Source organism: Acanthopagrus latus, chromosome 9 (genome assembly GCF_904848185.1).
Source record: "Acanthopagrus latus isolate v.2019 chromosome 9, fAcaLat1.1, whole genome shotgun sequence".
Lineage (NCBI taxonomy): Eukaryota > Metazoa > Chordata > Actinopteri > Spariformes > Sparidae > Acanthopagrus > Acanthopagrus latus.
Genome location: NC_051047.1, coordinates 1,739,764 through 1,759,752, shown reverse-complemented (window position 1 = coordinate 1,759,752; position 19,989 = coordinate 1,739,764). Strand labels below are relative to the sequence as shown.

Below are 19,989 nucleotides of genomic sequence, written 5' to 3'. Positions count from 1 at the left end.
ACGTGATAAATGTCAAACCCGCTCTAACGCGCCACGGGCCGACGGCGATTACGCGCGCGCAACGGAGCTTCTGAGTGCGTGTGTGTGTGTGTGTGTGTGTGTGTGTGTGTGTGTGTGTGTGTGTAGGGGGGTCTCTGTGTGTAAATGCAAATGCCGACATAGATTTAAGTTTTGCCCTCGGTATTCTAATTTTAGAGAACATGGATTTCCCCCTTTTTTTCCCCCCTCAATTTCACCCTGTTCTCATGTTATTTGATTAAAGTACAATCTCGTTTTCTCCGTCCCTTCATACCGTCTTTGAACTCAAAGGTCAACTAATGAAATGATCCATTTTTAAAAGTTGTTTATGAGGGCTTAGTCTAGGCTGCTTGTTGTAAAGCAACATTTGTTGAAACCTTCTTACATAAATTGACTACTTGACTCAAATCTTTTTTATGGGTATGTATTTGGAAAACTCTATAGGGTAACACTTAAGTATTATGTCATAAAGAATCAGTCATATACATCCACCTATAGTATCTCACTAGACCTAATGCAGGAACGATATCTTCACCAATGCAACAACTAGGCCTAAGGTATTGTCATCATCATGATGCCTGAGTTATAATTTTTTGTTGATGTCTTCTTCACAGGTAAAGCTGAATTTAAAGGGACAGGCCAACAAACTGAGCAACCAAAGCCAGTGCAACTCCAAAATTATGATCTCATTTTGCACTTGAAATTTTTCCAAATATATGATACCTGAATAGACTTTAGCTGACTTTATTTGAGGGGTCACACGAAAAGGCCAAAAATGGTTAATGCATGTTACTTAACAAACGTGCAAACACTGACAGGTCATATGGTATTTTTCGGTGTTAAAGGCAGACCAGGGCACCACTTTATTTGAAGGACCATAAACCTGATGATGAAAAAAATAATGCTTAAGTAATCATGATGGAATTCAACGGATATGGATCTTTTACAAACCTAATTTGCACTTGTACATATTTTTTATTCTATTTCATTTCATTTATTACTCAATATTTTATATTTTGATGTTTATTGCTGTTTGCACCAGGGATTTGAGGGAAACGCTATTTTAATTCTGTCTATGTCCTGTACATATAACAGCATTAACAATAAAGTTTGACTTGACAACCAGATTGTGATGTGCCAGTTTAAAGTACCTGTTATTTCTATATTGTTATTTATTAGCCCTATTTTTCTTCTTTTTAAATTATATCCAAAAATAGAAAGCTGCAGGTTTATAACATGCTGAGAGTTAGAGGGACGTGAAATATTATTTGAAATTGTTTTTTGGATTCATACCATATTTAAAGCATAATGAAAGTATTTAGAGAAGGCTTAGTGACATAGAAACAGACAGCAGGGATATGGTAATGCAATGACGTAATTCAAATAATATAAAATATGTAAACATCAGCACTTTCTTATAGATAGCTATACATAGCCCAGTGGTTCTGTGTGGTCCAGGGCCTCCGGTCTTTCGGGGGGTAGGGATTTCAGCAAAAATTGTATATTTATAATTCCATTAATAAGTCACACAATGACAGATTGTACACATTTTGGTCTTGAGTTTCATAAGTGTTTTGTGCTCAAACTCTAAAAGCAATATGTTTATCAGAAGTGACTGCGGTCTAATTTGTGTCAGTTTAGGGGTCCTTGATTTGAAAATGAGTGGAAAGCTTTTGTATTAAACATCTGAGATAATGAGATTGATAACTAATAACTAATATTAGTCTTGGATTGTTCTGTTACTCAAACACAGGCTTCACATGGGCGCATTGGCTTCATGTCACATAGGCAGACACAACAATCCACACAATCAACACAAAAATAGACTGACATAAACTGTCGATATTATCAATATCAATACAAGGTGAGAATGTGGCAATATTACATCTAAAAATACTCTGCTAGAGCTTGAAGGCACTTGTTGTGTTCTTTAATTAACCAGGAACGCAGAACTACGATTGTTTATAATGATGTTATAAAATGCCGGAACGATCGGAAGCTTTCTCAAATAATGAAACAACGACGGAAGACTTTAGCCCCGGACCCACTTGTCCCTCTTTTATTATCTTCCGACTAACACAACACAAGCTGACAGAAGTTATGAAATGGGTATAAGGCCGGTCGGGACATAACTTGCAAAGAGGCTATTGTACTGTATTTTTATTCTTTTTTTATTATCATGTGTTGGATGTCAAAAGCATAGTTTAGATATGCACTCCCAGATATTATGTAGCGGCACAGCCGCGGTCGTCGCTTCGAGAAGAATGCGGAATATTCTGGGTGCTGTCCTGGGAAGAGACGGCTGGATGTGGAGAACACATGAGGTCAAACTTATCAACACATCCTCAGGTGACATGCCTATTTGAAAGCAAGCTGCACCACAACAAATGCAAGAGAGTGCACAATGTTTAATTGTTGTCTTTCTCTTTAATCTGAAACAGCAAATCACAAACGAGTCGTTTACATGTTGTCTGGCAATGGCTAGATAGAAATTAACCTTTACCAATCATTAGCTTTTCTATGTTGAGGAGCAATGGAACAGTGGTAGCTAAGTGACACAATGTTAGATTAAGCGCTGTGAGGCTGGTGTGATAGTAACTTTAGCATATAACGTTAGCATGACCAGGAACACAGTCAAACGTTAACAATTAGGTTAAAGGTTACAGGCAGGTAATTAGCAACGTCAGGTCATATTACCCCTTATCGCCAATTTTAACCTCTAACATATAGTTATTTAAGCGTATATAATCGTTTTTATCATTAAAAAGTTTAATTTAGCTAACTTCCAAACTGCGAAACAGGTCGTTTATCAAAACGTAACTTACTGCTGTTTCGATGACATTTGTTTCCCGAAGAGTTCTTTTTTCATCAGTTTGCCACAAAAGTATGTCGTGAGCTGGCAACAGAGGAATGTATTTCACACTTCCCATGTTGCAATTCTTGATTGGACAAATAAAGATGGCAGCCAGAAATAACATATCGTATTTTTCTAGGATGCATCACCGAAATTTCATTTGTTATTATCAGGGCCATTCATATTTATTCATAAAAATAATATTATTACACACCATTTTCATATACAATAATGATACGTTGTACAAAAAGAACAAGCAGGGTTGGCTACTTCTACTGCCATCATGGCAGCTCGGTGGACAGCAGTAAGTTTCAACAAATAAACTCAAGGGTTTATCTGTGTAGGTCTTTTTCACAGCAGACATTTTGACATTCACGATTGTCTGACGATATTGAAGATGTCTCCACTGTTCAAGTGTAAGCTTGATATTGCGTGAGTGAGTCCATATGCTTGATACCAAGAGCCTGAAACTGAGGCAGCTAAACGGAATTCAGCCATCCCTCATTTTATCATTTGCACATGTGCTATTCCTACTGTCCTAAAAGGACTAATTGTGCAGCAGTCTAGATATTTTTCATACCAACTGGATTGAAAGACTGCTTAAACGTATTCACTACAGCAGTAAGCTATGTTTACTCAAAGAATAATTTTTCAAAGTCACATTTGAAAAAGAAAAAAAAAAGATAAAACATGTTCACTCAAAAGTCTCAAGTCTGAAAATAAAGGAGGCACAAATTTGGGCTATATACATTATCACCTAGCAATATATTAGCCACCTGCATTTTTGTATTGTGACTGTGTCAAATGTATCAGGCATGGGTATTACCAATAACTTAAATATCAATAGAAACTGTTGTAGTAGTTCCTCCTCACTGTTACTAGAATTGCCTCAAATATTGATTACCCTGATTTTTGCAGGTGACACAGTGAAGATTGGGGAGATATCTTACAAACTCAAAACGCCCCGGAATCCAGAACTTGTTCCTGTCAAGCACAGTATGTAACTTATTCTTTGTTTGTAAATGTTTAGTGATACGTCTGCAAGGAATGAGAAGAGGAGGGGCAAAAGATATACCGTAATTGAAGTCACTAAAAGGTTTCTTCATTTGCATTTGCTAGTTTCAGACTCCTTACCTCAGACAGTGGCACAGCACCTACGATGGATTATGCAGAAAGACCTGTTGGGTCAGGATGTGTTTCTTATTGGTCCCCCAGGACCCTTGAGACGATCCCTAGCTATGCAGTATCTTGTGAGTACACACATAACACACATGTGCATTGACTGATGTCACGTTTGGTGTTGTTGCTTAGACTTACATTTCCTGGAGATTTACCCGAATCCTAAAATTGCCCTAACCCTAACTTAAACTCCGGCCCACTATTCAGCCTTTTCCCGATTTTGAAACTGTATATGTTGTATCCCAATCATGTAAATTTTTTTATTTTTACATACCTTTACATTTTGTTGATTTTACGCTGAATGTTTAGACAGTGTCTCACCTGTATTTTGGACTAGATGGTTTTTTTTTATACAGCAAATGCTTAAAATTCTGTGGGTCTCTGAAGTGCTGTATGAAGCAAAGGTTTTTCCCTTGTCTTTGACCAGGAGCTGACCAAACGGGAAGTTGAGTATGTTGCTCTGTCCAGGGACACTACAGAGACTGATCTGAAACAGAGGAGAGAGATCCGCTCAGGGACGGCCTTCTACATAGACCAGGTAAATCCACTGTTCTTTGGATTTATACTTTGTCAGACAAGCAGGGTTTGAAATGAACCCAAGTCGTGTTACTTTTACTATTTTTTACGACTATGTTTCTAGATAAAAAATATTTTTCATACTGTGCATTCACATTTGGACAGTAACATTTGAATGTTATTGTTATGTGCATCACATGTTCTTTTAGAGGGAATGTGAATGTCTGTTTTTGTGTTGCCCTTGTGATAGACTTATGACCTTGCAATGTCCCTGGCCTCCCTTTCAGTGGATGCTGTCATTGTTAATTCTATTCATTTAAACCAATCAGCCACACTACTTAAAGGACTAACAGGTGAACTGTGGTGTGCTCCAATATTCTCAGCACGGGACACCACACACATAAAGATTATCTGTCTCACGGCCGATCTAGAATCTATTCTTCCTGATTGCGTGATCACACGTGATCTACAGTAACCAATGGCAACAACCACAGCGTCACCGGGCTCTTCATGAACAGAAAAGAGCATAGACTGTATATAAAAAAGACTAAATAAACATTTTAAAACATTAAAGACATGGAAGACATAGAAGAGGGAATGATGGTAGTCCTCGGACTATTCCTGTCTGAAAAAATCCGAAAAAAAAAAAAAAGAGAAGAGAGTGGAAAAAATCCACGACAGTTAATGGTAACACATAACGGTTAACGTCAGTGCCGACACTAAACCCATTAAAAATTGCTTATTCAAACACCCCGATAGGAAAAGTTAGATCTCACCTCTGTTTTTATTTACGTCCGCTTCCGTGTTCCTCAGTCAGCTGGTTGGCTACGTTGCGTTTCACATCACATTTCACAGAGTAGTGACTCAGGAGTTGTCGGCTTTCCCCACACACATAAAGATTTTCCATCATAAATATTGAACAAGTTTAACATTTACAATTGTCGGCCGCCACCTGCTTCTGAGCTTCCATGCTGCTGGAGCCAAATGAATGCAAGCAGCACTAGGCAGAAGGGGGAAGAAATTTAGACCTGACAGTGGGTTTGCACAGGTCATTACAAACATTCTTTCATTTAGATTCCGCTTAAATATCTGTATAACACTGTGAAGAATTGATTATACTTATACTAATTGTATACCAATACATATACAATTTACTTTTTCCACAACAGAAATTGTATTGTGAAATTATATTGTGGAATAATTATTGAATTTGTATTATCTTCTCTATTCTTCTCTGAAATGCACAGTTAAAGTACGACATAAACTCTCATCACAACAGTGGTGCCTGCCCTTATCGTTCCATTCTGTTCCTTTCCATGCCAGTTTTTGATCGATCAGGCTTTATGCAAACAAACACCCCCACACTCTGTTGACTTTGTAAGTCAAGTAACCACGGAGACCAGCAGTTCCTCATTATCCAGGCAGGCTTCTCTAAGGGGAACTTTCTGTTCTCCATTCATCTCCATTAGTTTCTTGTGCGTACAGAAAAACAGTTATGGAAAAAGAAAACAAAATCCACATACAACTGGGCATTAAAACTATTGGTTGGACTTTAAGGAGCTAGCAGTGACAAATGATGATAAGCTGTGATGATTAACATTCACTCAGTCATGTCATTACATACTGCTAATTAGCACATGGCTTGCTCTGTGTGTAAAAAAAAAGATTTTAAAAAAAAAGAAAAGTTGCATAACACTTTAAATATTAACTCCATGGAAACTGCTTGAAGTTATTCTTACCACAGTTATCCTTAGACTTCTGAGGATCTTCTGAAACATGAAAACACATGGCTAATTAGTTTGAGTTTCTTCTGATTAGACTGAAATTTGAAGGTTCTCAGTTACTATAGAATATAACTCCACTTCCTTCAGTGGTATCTTCAGAAAGTGCTATTCTATGAATATGAATCTACAGTGCTCAGCGTAAATGAGTACACCCCCTTTGAAAAGTACCATTTTAAACAGTATCTCAATGAACACAAAAACAATTCCCAAAATGTTGAATACATATAAGTTTAATATAACATCTGTTAAACTTATAACATGAAAGTAAGGTCAATAACATAACTTAGATTACACATTTTTCAGTTTTACTCAAATTAGGACGATGCAAAAATGAGAACACCCCACAACAAAAACTACTAAATCTAGTACTTTGTATGGCCTCCATGATTTTTAATGACAGCACCAAGTCTTCTAGGCATGGAATGAACACGTTGGAAACATTTTGCTACGTCAATCTTTTTCCATTCTTCAAGAATTATCTCTTTTAGAGACTAGATGCTGGATGGAGAGTGCTGCTCAACTTGTCTCTTCAGAATTCCCCATAGGTGTTCAATTGGGTTCAGATCAGGAGACATACTTGGCCATTGAATCACTTTCACCCTGTTCTTCTTCAGAAATCCAACGGAGGCCTTAGATGTGTGTTTAGGTCAGGGCATGTGAGCGGAGCGAGCGAGATATAGTCGGAGTGCAGAGCGGGTTTTAATCCAAAGGCCAGAACGATGGTTCCATTTCGCTCCAGTTCCGTTCGGATACCGCTGGCAGTACAAGGCCATCCACTGGCTCAAACAGACAGAACACAGAAAGAGGACGAGATGACAACCTAAAACAATCTACTGTTCTTTACAAACTGAAAAGGGTTTCAATTGACAGGCTCTCTCCAGCAACAAAGCTGCTGCACGTCAGTTTAGGCCACATCAGGCAGTGTGCCCCAGGCTAATTCGGTGGAAAACATCAGGAATTCTCCCTCTTTTAAATTTCAGCGAGCGTGGAGCGATTTCACTGGAGCTGAATGAAATTTTAGGTGAGAGCGGTCTTTGAGCGGAGCTGTCTGGTATAACTTTGAGCGATGGAGCGAAGGAGCGAACACCCATTTAAGCGGGGAGCGGAGATTCTCGCTGCTCAGCTCCGCTCACATGCTCTGATTCAGGTTCATTGTCATGTTGGAAAAGTGCACGACGACCAAGGGCACGGAGTGATGGTAGCATCTTTTCTTTCAGTATAGAGCAATACATCTGTGAATTCATGATGACATCAATGAAACACAGCTCCCCGACACAAGCAGCACTCATGCAACCCCACATAAGGACACTGCCACCACCATGTTTCACTGTAGGCACCATGCCTACAGTAAAACCCTAACCCTAACCCTAACCCAACATGAAATGGGAAGGGGTTTTCTGCACCCTTTTATAGTCAGCTGTCTGCTGGACACCTGTGTAATGAACAATTAGACTCGACTGTGGTTGATTATTGTTAAATTAGACATTTGTAGTCTATAATTTAGCCTTGCTCCAGAGAATTTCAGTGGGGTGTACTCATTTTTGCATCACCCTAATTTGAGTAAAACTGTTATATTATTAACCTTACTTTAATGTTATAAGTTAAACAGATGTTATATAAAACTTAGTCTTGTTAACATTTTGGAAATTATTTTTTGTGTGCATTGAAATATTGTTTAAAATATTACTTTTTGAAGGGGATGTACTCATTTACGCTGAGCACTGTATCATATACTGTGTATACAATTAGGTCACTGGTCAAGATACTTCTATTTTGCGAAACATCTCCAGACCAGAATATTCTCACCACCACGTTTCACTGTTGGTTTGAAACACTGTGGTATCATTTTCTTTAATGTTCATCTCCTTAAATACACCCATGTGTTACTGCCATAAATCTCTAACTTGTATTCATCAGTAAAAATGACTTTTTATCCATTCATCCACAGGGAAATTCTGGTCTTTCCTTTCCACATCAAGCTTTTGATTTTGTTTACCCTCCTGGGAAGTGATTTTGAAAATGGTTTAGTGTAGCCATGATGCTGAGAAAGCCCCTGTTTTCTTGGAATAACGATTTGACTTATGACGCTTTAACTTACTTTTCTGAATTCTCAAACTTCCTGATTATTTATGGTGAAAATATTAGCGATTTTTAATATGGGCTCAAGGCTTTTGGACCTCTATAAAGTATGTATAGCTTTGTCATTGGAGCTTGAGATGTAAGTATACTCTACTCACTGAAAAAGATGTATCTGTACTGCATACACTTCCTGGAACCCTGCACTGCAGCTTAGCAGTAATTTCTACGAGCGCTTTTCTAATCAAATAGAAAATATGGTGGCATACTTATGTGCCAGGGCAGATTAAGTCTTGGGCTGACATCCTGCAGATTTGGCAGCTGTGTTTGGCTATAGCAGATTTTTCTAATTTGATACTTTTAGTTATATTAAGAAGTCAGATTTACATGCAATCACACTTTTGTGAAAAGTACCTTGAGCAGCAATTTTCAGCAGCATTATTGGTTTCAGTTTGGTGATTATCCATACAGTCTGTATAGATAATCATCAAAATGAAACCAGTCCAATAGTTTCATGGCTATGTACCAAGCAAGGAAGTCATAATAACACACATCCAGTACAATATAGATTTTATCTGTGTACAGCCGGAGCATTGATAGTTATTTATCTAACAGAACTGGTGTTCTGAGTTGATTGGCTATTCCAGAACACCTTCTTTTTTTTTAAAATGACAATTCTAGCCCCCTTCACAGCTGCACTTCATACGGGTTACTGTTGCACCACTGCTATTATAGCCAAGTGAGGTAGCACTATGAAGTTGAAATATCTTCTGCTTTAGCACATTAGGAAAACAAGGCCCAAGAATACAGTATATATTTATATATAGACATACAGTATGTTGACTGCCACACGCTCTTGCTTCTAAACACAAAAGAAGTAGAGATTTACACTTATAGATAGTAACGGTTATATTCTGGTACGAAGCCTCAGAAAGCTGTCACTGAGTGATTAATTGTTTCCCGTGTCCACTCGTCCTTCTCCAGTGGTGACACAGTAATGTATCTACCATGGCTGGTTGATACATTTTCTGTTTCCTGTCACAAGATGAGTTAACCCATCCATTCAGCTCCCTCATTCTCATTGGTCTCGCACCTTCTCATCAAAATGAAAACTGGTGTCCATTGTTTCCATGGAAGCAGCTCATGAATATTTTAATGGTCTAAGGACGGAGGGTGTTGTTTGCCATATAGGAGGAGGATTGAAATGCCCCTTTATGCTTATATTTGATATTGGGCTATTTAAATGAAATTGACATGATCTTACTAGATACAGCATTATTGATGGTACTAATAGTTACGAAAATATTGCTTATTTCTGGTCTCCCTCAAATCTCATGAAACTTTGGGCCATGTACTCAAATGTGGGCAGGGTGTGTGTTTGTTGGAGACGTGTAGGTTTATGAGTTGGTAGATAAAACTAGTTGATTTTGTCTGCATTAATTTGCCTGTGTACACGTTACAGCATCTGACACTAATTTTGTGTGAGGAACTGAAGTTGTGTGGGTGCAAATTAGCAAGCTTTCTCTTTGAGAATAGTTTGGTGTCGTAGGAGGTGTGTGTTTGTGTGTTAGAACATCTAGAACATCCAAGTATTCCACAGGGCCCTGTGCTGATTTGGAGCCCTATATTCAGACCTAACGTGTCAGTCCTTGTGCTTACTCTTTTCCTCCCCTCCCTCCACTTCGCTCTTGGTCTCTTTAGCACTTTAGTTCCTTTTTTTTTTCATTTCCTCATTCAGTCCAAGCATCAATTCACGTCGTCCCAGCAAGTTTGTATGAAAGACTCAGTCACATGGATGCAATTGCATGCTTGTTGTATTTTTGACATCTCCAGTCACCTCTCTCCAGTTAGCAGGCTCTTATGTAAGGCAGCTTACTTCAAACCCACACAGCAAATAAGACTCTATTAGAGTAATAAAAAAGATTGCCATCTCCTCCAGAGCTGAATTTGAACTGAAATTAGTGCACATCTAACCAATTATTAGCCTTTTTTTAAGTTCTTTTAAAAAATGATTGCTTTTCCTTGTCAGTCTAATGTAGCAAACAAACACCAAAAACCCTAACCCTATTCAAGGGCAAGTACTCTCAGCCATGCACAACGATTAGCAGCAAAACCAGGCAGAGCAATTAATAAAAAACATTGTTTAAAACAAAGTTTTTGAATAACAATTACTATTTCAGCTTCAAAAACTGCAGTGGTGTGGGCCTAGACAACAGAGAGTGTCAGCACGGTTGGCATGGTTAATGATGCATAACTTGTAAAGGTACAAACTGCAGTAGTCTGTGTAAAAAAAAACAGTTACCAGGTATTTGGGTCATAGAAATGGAACAGAACAATTCTAAAACATCAGTTGTATGACTTCAGCAGACCTATAACCAGGACTACCCAAAGTGGGGCCGGCAGGCCAACCCTGGCCCGCCTTAAGGTTCAATTTGGTTGAAAGCCTTTTAGTCAAGTGTGCCAAAAATATTCAAATCTGCTTGACCGTTGAGTTTAGACAATATAATTGAATCCTAAATCTATTAGTATAAATCATGCTTCACATCATTTTAAATCTCAGCTGTGGTTAAATCGCTATTATACTGTATGGCTCACAGCTTGCCTTAAAGCATACAGTAATGATTTGACTAAGGATTTGTATGCAGTGCTTCACTTTTGGTCCTCCTTATCACTTGCAAAGTTGGGTCGAAAAAAACAAAACATATCCCAGTCCCACAAAAGTTGTTAGTAGAGCGCACAGGACATTTGTTATAGAATGTCAATTAAACAATACAGAGTCATTGCAGTAAAATATATGGGTAATGGCTTTTATATTTTGCAGTAGGCCTATGACTCTTGATATTCATACTCATCATCTTTCCGATATTGTCTTCATTCAGCTACTGTATTGCTGACTGTTTACTAAACTCTTCTCGGTATCTGGAGGGATGGTGTTCTTAATTCTGTGCAGTTTGGTTCAGGCAGAACACAAGGCCTATCTGTGCTTCCCCGTCCCCTTACCATCCTGCGTCACTTACATTTCTAACAATTATCTGATTACAGCCTTTGTGCCGAAAATGGATCAAGAGTTAAATATAGAGCATCTGGTCCTCACTATAGTTTTATGGCTCTGCTTCCCACACAACCTGCCACGCATTTACATGTTAACCTAATTATATGGCCACTTGCTCTGTGGTCCACCCAGACAGCTAAAGTTTCCTGCCTTTTGACGTCAGATGTGCTTTTTGATGCTGAAATTTGCGTCTACACACACACACACACACACACACACACACACACACACACACACACACACACACACACACACACACAGTATAAACTAACCCAAGAAGAACTATGTTGTTCATCCCACATTTGGTGGTAGAAAATAGGCCTTCCTAAAACAGCTGAGACTGTGTTGAAGCTTGGTTTGGAGGATGTTCTGAACACAATAACCTGAGGACATCCTCAGGAAAGGCTTTATGGTAAGCTCATGCAGTCACTAGAGCATGGGCAGTGAGAACTGATACACAGTCAGATTGCTAAATTTTTTTCGCATTGTTAACATTGACAGTGTAAGAAATGGTGCTGACAATGAACATTGAACTGATTGCAACATTAGGGTTTATATACCAACATCTCCCACCCCCCCACCCAATTATTTCTGGAGTATTGGTTGAATTTACTGATTGGTCTCGGCTTTTCATGTGTTTGTCCACAGTGCGCTGTTAGAGCAGCAACACAAGGTCGAGTCCTGGTCCTGGAGGGGCTGGAGAAGGCAGAGAGAAATGTACTGCCTGTCCTCAACAACCTTCTGGAAAACAGAGAGATGCAACTGGAGGATGGACGCTTCCTTATGTCAGCTGAGCGTTATGACAAGCTGCTGCAGGTCAGAACAACACTCTCGCCCACAAAAGTCAGACACTTAGGATGGTTCAAAGTTCTTCAAGTGATATTGAATGTATACAGGGAGAAAAGTCTAGTGTTCACCTCTTAGTGCTGTGCACCACACATGCTTTCCACCGTTTAACCAGCAAAATGGACTTGGACAAGCCCTAAAGACACTAGCGTACTGGGCTTTAGACCATGACCATCTAAAATTTGGCCCGTACAGTGCTCCCCTTGTATTAAGATGAAAAATCCTATAGCCATAATACTGTGTGACATTCAGTTGCCATGTTCCTGTAGCATCTTGCATTTAAAAATCCATTAAGTGTAAAATGGCGTGTTCTAAACAATATAAAAGGACTGGAGTGTTTATACCTTGATGCACTGCAGGAACACACCAAAGAGGAATTGGACAGCTGGAAGATTGTCCGTGTAAGTGAGGACTTTCGGGTGATCGCTCTTGGTCTTCCTGTCCCCAAGTACAAGGGCAACCCACTGGATCCTCCTCTTCGCTCTCGATTCCAGGCCAGAGACATCTACTACCTACCATTCAAGGTCAGTCCAGGAATTAACAGAATAGCAATCATCAAAAATTTCCCTTCATCAAAATGTCTCACAAAGGGGTAAACATTTCTTGGAAAAAAGTGGAGATCATCTCACTTGTTCTCCCAGCCGATCCTATTTTTCTTAACCTGAAAAACACACAGTAAGCACACTTTATTATCTCTGCCAGGCATAAGCCTGGAGAGGGTCATACATTTGGTGTGCTTGTGTGTGTGTGTGTGTGTGTGTGTGTGTGTGTGCGTGCGTGCGTGTGTCTTGTGATCATCTGTGACTGTGCTGAATTGCCATTGACTGCTGAACACTGAAGCCCCCCACACACCGCCCAGACCACTCAACCACTCCGTTGCCTCTTGTGTGACCCATTCGGCAGAAGAGTTGCATTGAACACACCGCTTTGACATTCTGCCTACTGCACAGTATCGTGTGCGTTCTGCGCTTGCGCGAGATGCAGTAAGCAGGTGGCGCTTGTGTTGTGAGTTGTAAACGAGAGGCTTATGCACGCAACTCTCTTTACTTTCGATTCGATTTAAGTTAAAAACAGCTGCATACTAAACATGTAGCGAGGCATTACCAGACGAACACAAATTAATTTGTTCTGAACGGACATAACAGCTAGTCTCGTGCTGGTACCGCAAAGCATTAAAACGGGGAATGACGGAACGCAGTGCATAGAAAAACAAAGCGCACACAGTATTCTGCCCCTCCCAAACATCGCGCTGACTTGCTAGCACACCACCAATCAGAACGGCCATTCAGCTGGCACTCGACCAATCAGAGAATCCAATGGCTCAGACGTCCAGCAGCCCTCCTCCTCAGACTTCGCATGCTGAATCAGAGCAGACAACGTCCAAGCGGCTCCGAAAGCTTCCAACGCAGCTGAACACACCAAACATATTTGTTCCCGACCTCGTCTGAGTCTCTCCAAACGCTTCAGACGTCCAACGGTTGAGCCGGTGTGCTCCTGCCTTTAACTGGCTGGCAGGGTTTGAAAGTAATCAACAGCTGTTTCAGGTGCTTTGCTAATGAGTACATCTTCCTCTTAATAATAATAATGATAATAATAATAATGATAATAATAATAATGATAATAATGATAATAATAATAATAATAATAATAATAATAATAATAATGATTTTAATAGTAATCCCTTTAAAAATGATCACATCATGTTCTGTGCATCACACAAAGGAAATGGGACATAATAGTGGAAATACTTATTATAGCCAGAATTGTTAAGATACATTTTGAAAGTATCCAAATGAATAATCTCACCTCCTCCTTTGAGAGCCACTCCTACAAAACATACGATCGTGCCTGTCTACTTAGGCACCGACTGACCTGAAGTTCTCATTGGCTAGTGGGGAAATATGTTTGGTTTTTTGTCTAATAAATACATCAAAACAACTTCTTTGGCTCCGGGACTGTGTGCTTTGTGCTACTAAATTGCTGAAGACCAGGTTCAGGGGCTGTGTTCTGTGAGCACAGGACATCTTTATCATTGCTAACTGTATCCAACTACCCCATGTCTCACTCACATGTACAGTAAGAAAACACACATTATCATGATTAATGTGAACATGACTATTGTTAGTACTCTTTGTTTCCTGTGTTTTTCTTTCGTTGTGGAAAATTGTGGTCATGCACACAGGCAGAGTATGCATGCATAGACTGGTATGTAGGTAAACAGGAAAGTAGGTGGTCCAATCCATTCATTCATTCCCCATGAAATTATTGGATGGGCTTGTTAGAGGCCTGCAACAGTTTCAGGCACTATCATTTTATTCTTTTAATTGTTAGGGGATTTTATTCATTGATTGCTGTCAATATGTTCAGGGATTTTCAATTTTTTACAACAAATAAGGTATCTAGAGTAACAGCTTTAATCCTGGATTTTGTGTTTTACGTTTGTAATTTTGGGAACTGGCTTTCATATTTTGTAGTTTGTGAGAAAATAATTGTAAAAGATTATTATTTTTATTTTATGTGTCAAATCACATTTCATTAGCATTTCACATTTTACACTGCATGTCTGATTTTCTGACTGCTACATCGTGTGATCCTTAATAGGCTGCCACTTTGTGTTTCTACCCTCTTAGCAAAGTTTGTAACAATAAATCTTTAAGATTTTCAACTTCTGTCCTTAAATGTGCTCCTATATGTCTTCCCAAAGTAGCAAAAGTACTCCATAGATCAAGTGTATTGGCCTGCAGATATTCTCATCTTGATTTCTTTTCAGGACCAATTGGAGATGCTGTACACAGCAGGACCAAACATTGCTGCAGAAAGGTAAATTAAACATGATAAAATATTTATATTATTATTTTTTGTATTTTTTTTTTTAAACTTTTGACTACTCTTGTGCCAGAGTGTCCCAGCTGCTGTCACTAGCCACTACGCTGTGCTCCCAAGAATCATCCAACCTTGGCCTACCTGACTTCCCTGTGGACAACTTGCTTCCCGCCCTCCATGTGCTGGTGAGAATCCAGATACCCTACACCTTCCTTAAACAGGTATAAAGAAAAAATTAATGGCATTTTCTGTGTTGTTGCAGAATGCTTTCCCCATGCTGTCCTCCCAGCAGCTGCTCCAGAGACTTTACCCCTACAGCAGCATCCTGGGCAAAGAAGGGCGCAGTGCTGTGGAGGGTGTACTCAGTGTAAGTCAAAATGTGAACAACTAGTTAAATGTTTCTGTCATCTGTATTTGGTGTCATGAGCAAGCTTGTTATGGTCTGAACGTAAGATAAGATACATATTCTATGGCACTCTTTTGTAGAGATTTGAGCTTTTGGATGGTCATCGTCAGCCAGCACCTAGCACCATTTTGAATGTGTCCAGGACAAGGGATCTTGAGGGGCACGCAGATGTCACATTACGTGTCGCAGACAAAGACATCACCTTTCAGGTATGATTGAACAAACTACTACTACACGCAGTATAAAAAAAAAAGTCAGTCTGCATAGCAGACCATTGAACTGCACTATAAGCAATGTGTGGGGCAAAGGGTTGCTTTAATCTGATCGTACATCAGGGAATTAAGGACAACTTTACTCCTGCTGCCACTGTTAAGGTGTCAAATGAATTTTTCTTGTATTTGGTTGTTTGCAGTCACGTGATTAAGATGGCAGGTAAAATGCAGATGAATGGAGATCATGAAAAGAACAAACACTTAAACATTACAAAGTAAGAAAACAGATGTATAGAAGTCACAGAGTTACAAAGTTACCTTAATGAAGTACTCACTGCAAAAAATTAGCGCTATCCAACTTTGCTCCTCCTCATTGGAAACAAAGGTTTGGCCAGTTGTACATGTCACAAACCAGAGGCATATTGAGAGACTGTGATAGTGCTCTCTGTGTAGCCTAGGTACCTACATGCATCACTTGTATCATAAATCACTTCTTGCCCTCCATCTGTAGTTTGCACCATAGCTACAGAATGTTGTGATATCATATGTAAACAAGCTATTGCATAATTTGCATGTAATGCATTCATTCAAATGTATATTTGTTTTTTTGTTATGTGGAAAATGGATAAATGACAAAATACATGACAGAGAAATACTGTTAAAGAAGAATCGTTTGTTATTTATATCATAAGAGTAGATAATCTGACTGTATCCATGAGTGTGACCACTTGGCCATAACCAAATTATGAACTAAAATATATTTTGCTGTGATGTCCACTGTGCCATTCAGGCCTCACACATGCAGATAGGCAGACACACTGTATCAGTTGTTTTCACTGATAGTTGACTCTGTTAAGTTTTTGAGGGGAACATCTTTATCAGTTGTTGGATCAGTTGTTCCTCTTGGATGAAAAACTAACAGTGTTTGTGAATGAGTCAGTGTGTGGGGTTTGCGAGAACAGAGATATTCCAGACTTCTAAGAATAGTCTTACTGATCCTCCAGCCAAACAAAAGATCTCACTTTTATTAACTCTTTGAAAATGTATTTTCTTTGTGCGGAAGTAATTATTCTGGCTTCCAATACAGCTCAAGGTTTTTTTTAGAAATACATCATTATCATAATACATCACACATTGGGTTATTTTAAAGAAATACTGTCCACAACTTATAGAACAATAAAGTTATCGCTTGCTCTTTCATGGTTAAGTCTTGTCTCCATCAAACCTTAGGTTCCAGCAGGCACCAAGGAGCTGCGTCTTCCCAGCAGTAGCCCTACCTTCATCAGTACGCCAAGCCACTCGCAGCTGATGGCTGAGATGATGCAGTCACACATGGCAAAAGACATATGTCTGATAGGAGCCAAGGTAGCCAACACATAATGTACAGAATATACACATACAGTACATGTGGTAATTGTGATCTTATGTCTTAATAACGAGTGTTTTCTATTTTCAAGGGTTGTGGCAAGTCCGTGATTGCGAGAGAGTTTGCTGAGATCCTGGGTTACAGCATAGAGCCAGTCATGCTCTACCAGGTAAATGAAAACATGTCTTTTAAAGATTCAAATAGTCTTTTTTTTTCTATAATGACTGGTGCCACCTGCATCTTCATTTATTTTGTTATCATGCAATGAAATTCGTGGATATGGCTATGTGGTGACTTGTCATAAGTGTGGTCTTTTTTGGGTGTTTTAAAGGCTGCATTACAGTAAAGTGATGCCATTAACTAAACTTGACCAGACTCTTCTACTTGTTGTAATACTTGTTCTTTACCAACTTAGTCATTATATTCACGTTATTGATTGTTAATACAAATGTTAATATTTAGTGAAGGTACCAGTAGCCATCCTGCAAATATATTGTCTAGAGATGTTCCATTTTCTTCCTTCCTGATACTAATTCTGATGTTCTTGACATTTGGTTACAGCCAATCCTGAGTACCAATCTGATACCCATGCTTGTTAAATATATATATATATATATATATATATATATATATATATATATATATATATATAGTCATAATATCAGTATTGAAGCATTTCCTATTTTCATATTGCAAAGTTTGATTTTGTCTCCCCGTCGTAGCATTTAAGAAGTGCTTCTGAGGATATTTCAAAATATCAAGCTATGAGATACAGCCATAGCTTAAGGTGTTTATTGTGTTCAGGGAAGCGTGTTACTGGCAGAAACTCTCACAGTTTGTGACCTCTGAATTCATGAAGGATGCTTTAACCAATATTGAGGAGGGTAGGCGTGGTTTCATGACAGATGACCTTCTAAAATATAAGTGTTTCATCAGAAGGAAAGGCTCTTCCCTTTCACCAGGATGAACTCCACTCGTGTCACACTTGTAGCAAAAGTAAGACACCATTCACATTCATTATGCAAGATAATGAACTGATCAGCTGATCAATTGATCAGTTGGGTAGTTGTGCATAGAAGTTTAAAAGTGATCATGAAGGTATTGGTTTAAAATGCAATTCAGTAAAGGTAAGCAATCTGACAAGTTTAGATCTTGACTGATCTTGAAGGAGTCTGCAATACTTTTCAGAGAGAGCACAGTATTTAATGCCCTCTTACTTCTGTTTCTGAACTCCATACAACCTCTGACTAGCGTATCTGTGCTATGTGACCATACCAACAGAGTGATATAGCTAGTATGTGAGTTTGTGGCATAGAGAAGCATCTGCCAAAAAAGAACTGTCTTTGATGTAATTATGGCACAATTTATATTCAGTGGCAGTTAGTATTTAATGGTGCAAATGGAGATGGTGAGGTCTGGCTGTAGTTTACAGGTCATTTTAGAAATGAGAAATACATAAACATGATTACAATGTAGTATGTTTTTTTTAAACTATTGCACCTGTTATTATTCTAGGATGCCTAGAATTAAAGATCATGGATCATGGTTGCGATTAAATAATAATAATTGTGATTTTTTTGGCAAGATCATCTACCTCTGCATTATACTGTACAAATCACCAGTATCATCTGAAGGATCTCAGTCATCCAGGTTATGATAATTCTTGTTTCAGTTTCTTGAAGACGCATCACCTCTCATCAATCATCAAGTAGCCAAAACAAGTCCAGTTGCCCTATGATATAGCGCTTGACATTCTTGAGTTTGAATGAGCACAAATGTAAAACCAGGTATAGGTACAGTATATGTCGGGATGGGAGCTTGTTTGTGGTAGATTTAGGACAGTAGTTTGGCTGAATAGACCCACATCTGGCTTCCGTTATTTGGGTCTTAGCTAGGGCTGAACGATATATCGTTATCGTATCTACATCTAGATATGAACATTCAAGATATTAATATCAAAAAAGAAACGATATAAACGATATAGATTTCCCCGCTCACCCTGCATGTGCAGCTCCGGCAGTCGCAACAAACATAATTTTTACGATTGCCCTTGAATGCACCGCTAAGGCCAGCCAACTACAAACCTCATTTCATGCTTGCTGTGGATCGACAGCTTAAGCCAACCAATGACAAACATACACTAGATTTAGAGACTTTTCAGACCCTCTTAGTGACTTTATTTCTAAAAAAGCGACTAGTGACAAATTTAGCGACTTATCCAGATCATCAGGGGAAAGATGAGAAATATATTATATTGTAATTCTCTGCTGCTCAGAGTCATCACAGTCCACGGCTCCTCTGCAGCAGCGCCGGGGTCTCTCCCCTCCCGAGCGGCTGTGCAGGCGGCAGGCCGGTGTGTTGGGGGCTGGCTGGGGCAGCAGGAGCGACACCGCGGCCGCTCTGCCGTTTACTCTGTTGATCCGTTAATTCTCTGACTTCTCTCTAGATTCCACTGGTACTTTACCGATAACCTGAAGCTGCTGAGTCTCGATCTTCACTTTCACTCTTCTCTCCAGATTAGGATGTCATCGTTCATCTTGTAAAAATGCACATAGTTCGTTTGATCTTCTCCCTCCCTTTACTGTTGTTGCTTTAAATATATTTGTCTCTGTAGAGAGTTTGTGATAATTTGGTAATGATTTCTCTATCAACCATTTGTATATGGCTTAAAATAATCTCTTTATTTTTCTGAAAAATGCTTGGTTTTTACCGAACCCATAGTCATATTGTATCATATTGACATCAAGATATCTGGCATAAATATCGAGATATGACAGTTTGTCCATATCGTTCAGCCCTAGTCTTAGCCCACCTGTTAGGCCAAAAATTGACAACGACTGGAAGATGGAGAGCAAAT

General features: G+C 39.0%; 1 protein-coding gene across 2 annotated transcripts in view; it reads left to right on the top strand.

Annotated features, from left to right (window-relative positions):
- Positions 1–2,073: 2,073 nt before the first annotated feature.
- vwa8 (von Willebrand factor A domain containing 8) overlaps positions 2,074–19,989 on the top strand; it is an 85,151-nt gene continuing 67,235 nt past the window's right edge. Inside the window, exons 1-12 of one of the 2 annotated variants that reach the window (XM_037109561.1) lie at positions 2,074–2,367; positions 3,791–3,868; positions 3,992–4,122; positions 4,479–4,589; positions 12,128–12,295; positions 12,685–12,849; positions 15,096–15,145; positions 15,225–15,333; positions 15,411–15,515; positions 15,635–15,763; positions 16,997–17,131; positions 17,224–17,301. In XM_037109561.1, coding sequence (XP_036965456.1) covers positions 2,229–2,367; positions 3,791–3,868; positions 3,992–4,122; positions 4,479–4,589; positions 12,128–12,295; positions 12,685–12,849; positions 15,096–15,145; positions 15,225–15,333; positions 15,411–15,515; positions 15,635–15,763; positions 16,997–17,131; positions 17,224–17,301 — 1,398 coding nt within the window. In that variant the 5' untranslated portion in view covers positions 2,074–2,228. The remainder of the gene's footprint in view (positions 2,368–3,790; positions 3,869–3,991; positions 4,123–4,478; positions 4,590–12,127; positions 12,296–12,684; positions 12,850–15,095; positions 15,146–15,224; positions 15,334–15,410; positions 15,516–15,634; positions 15,764–16,996; positions 17,132–17,223; positions 17,302–19,989) is intronic. The other variant, XR_005076906.1, reaches the window with a different exon arrangement.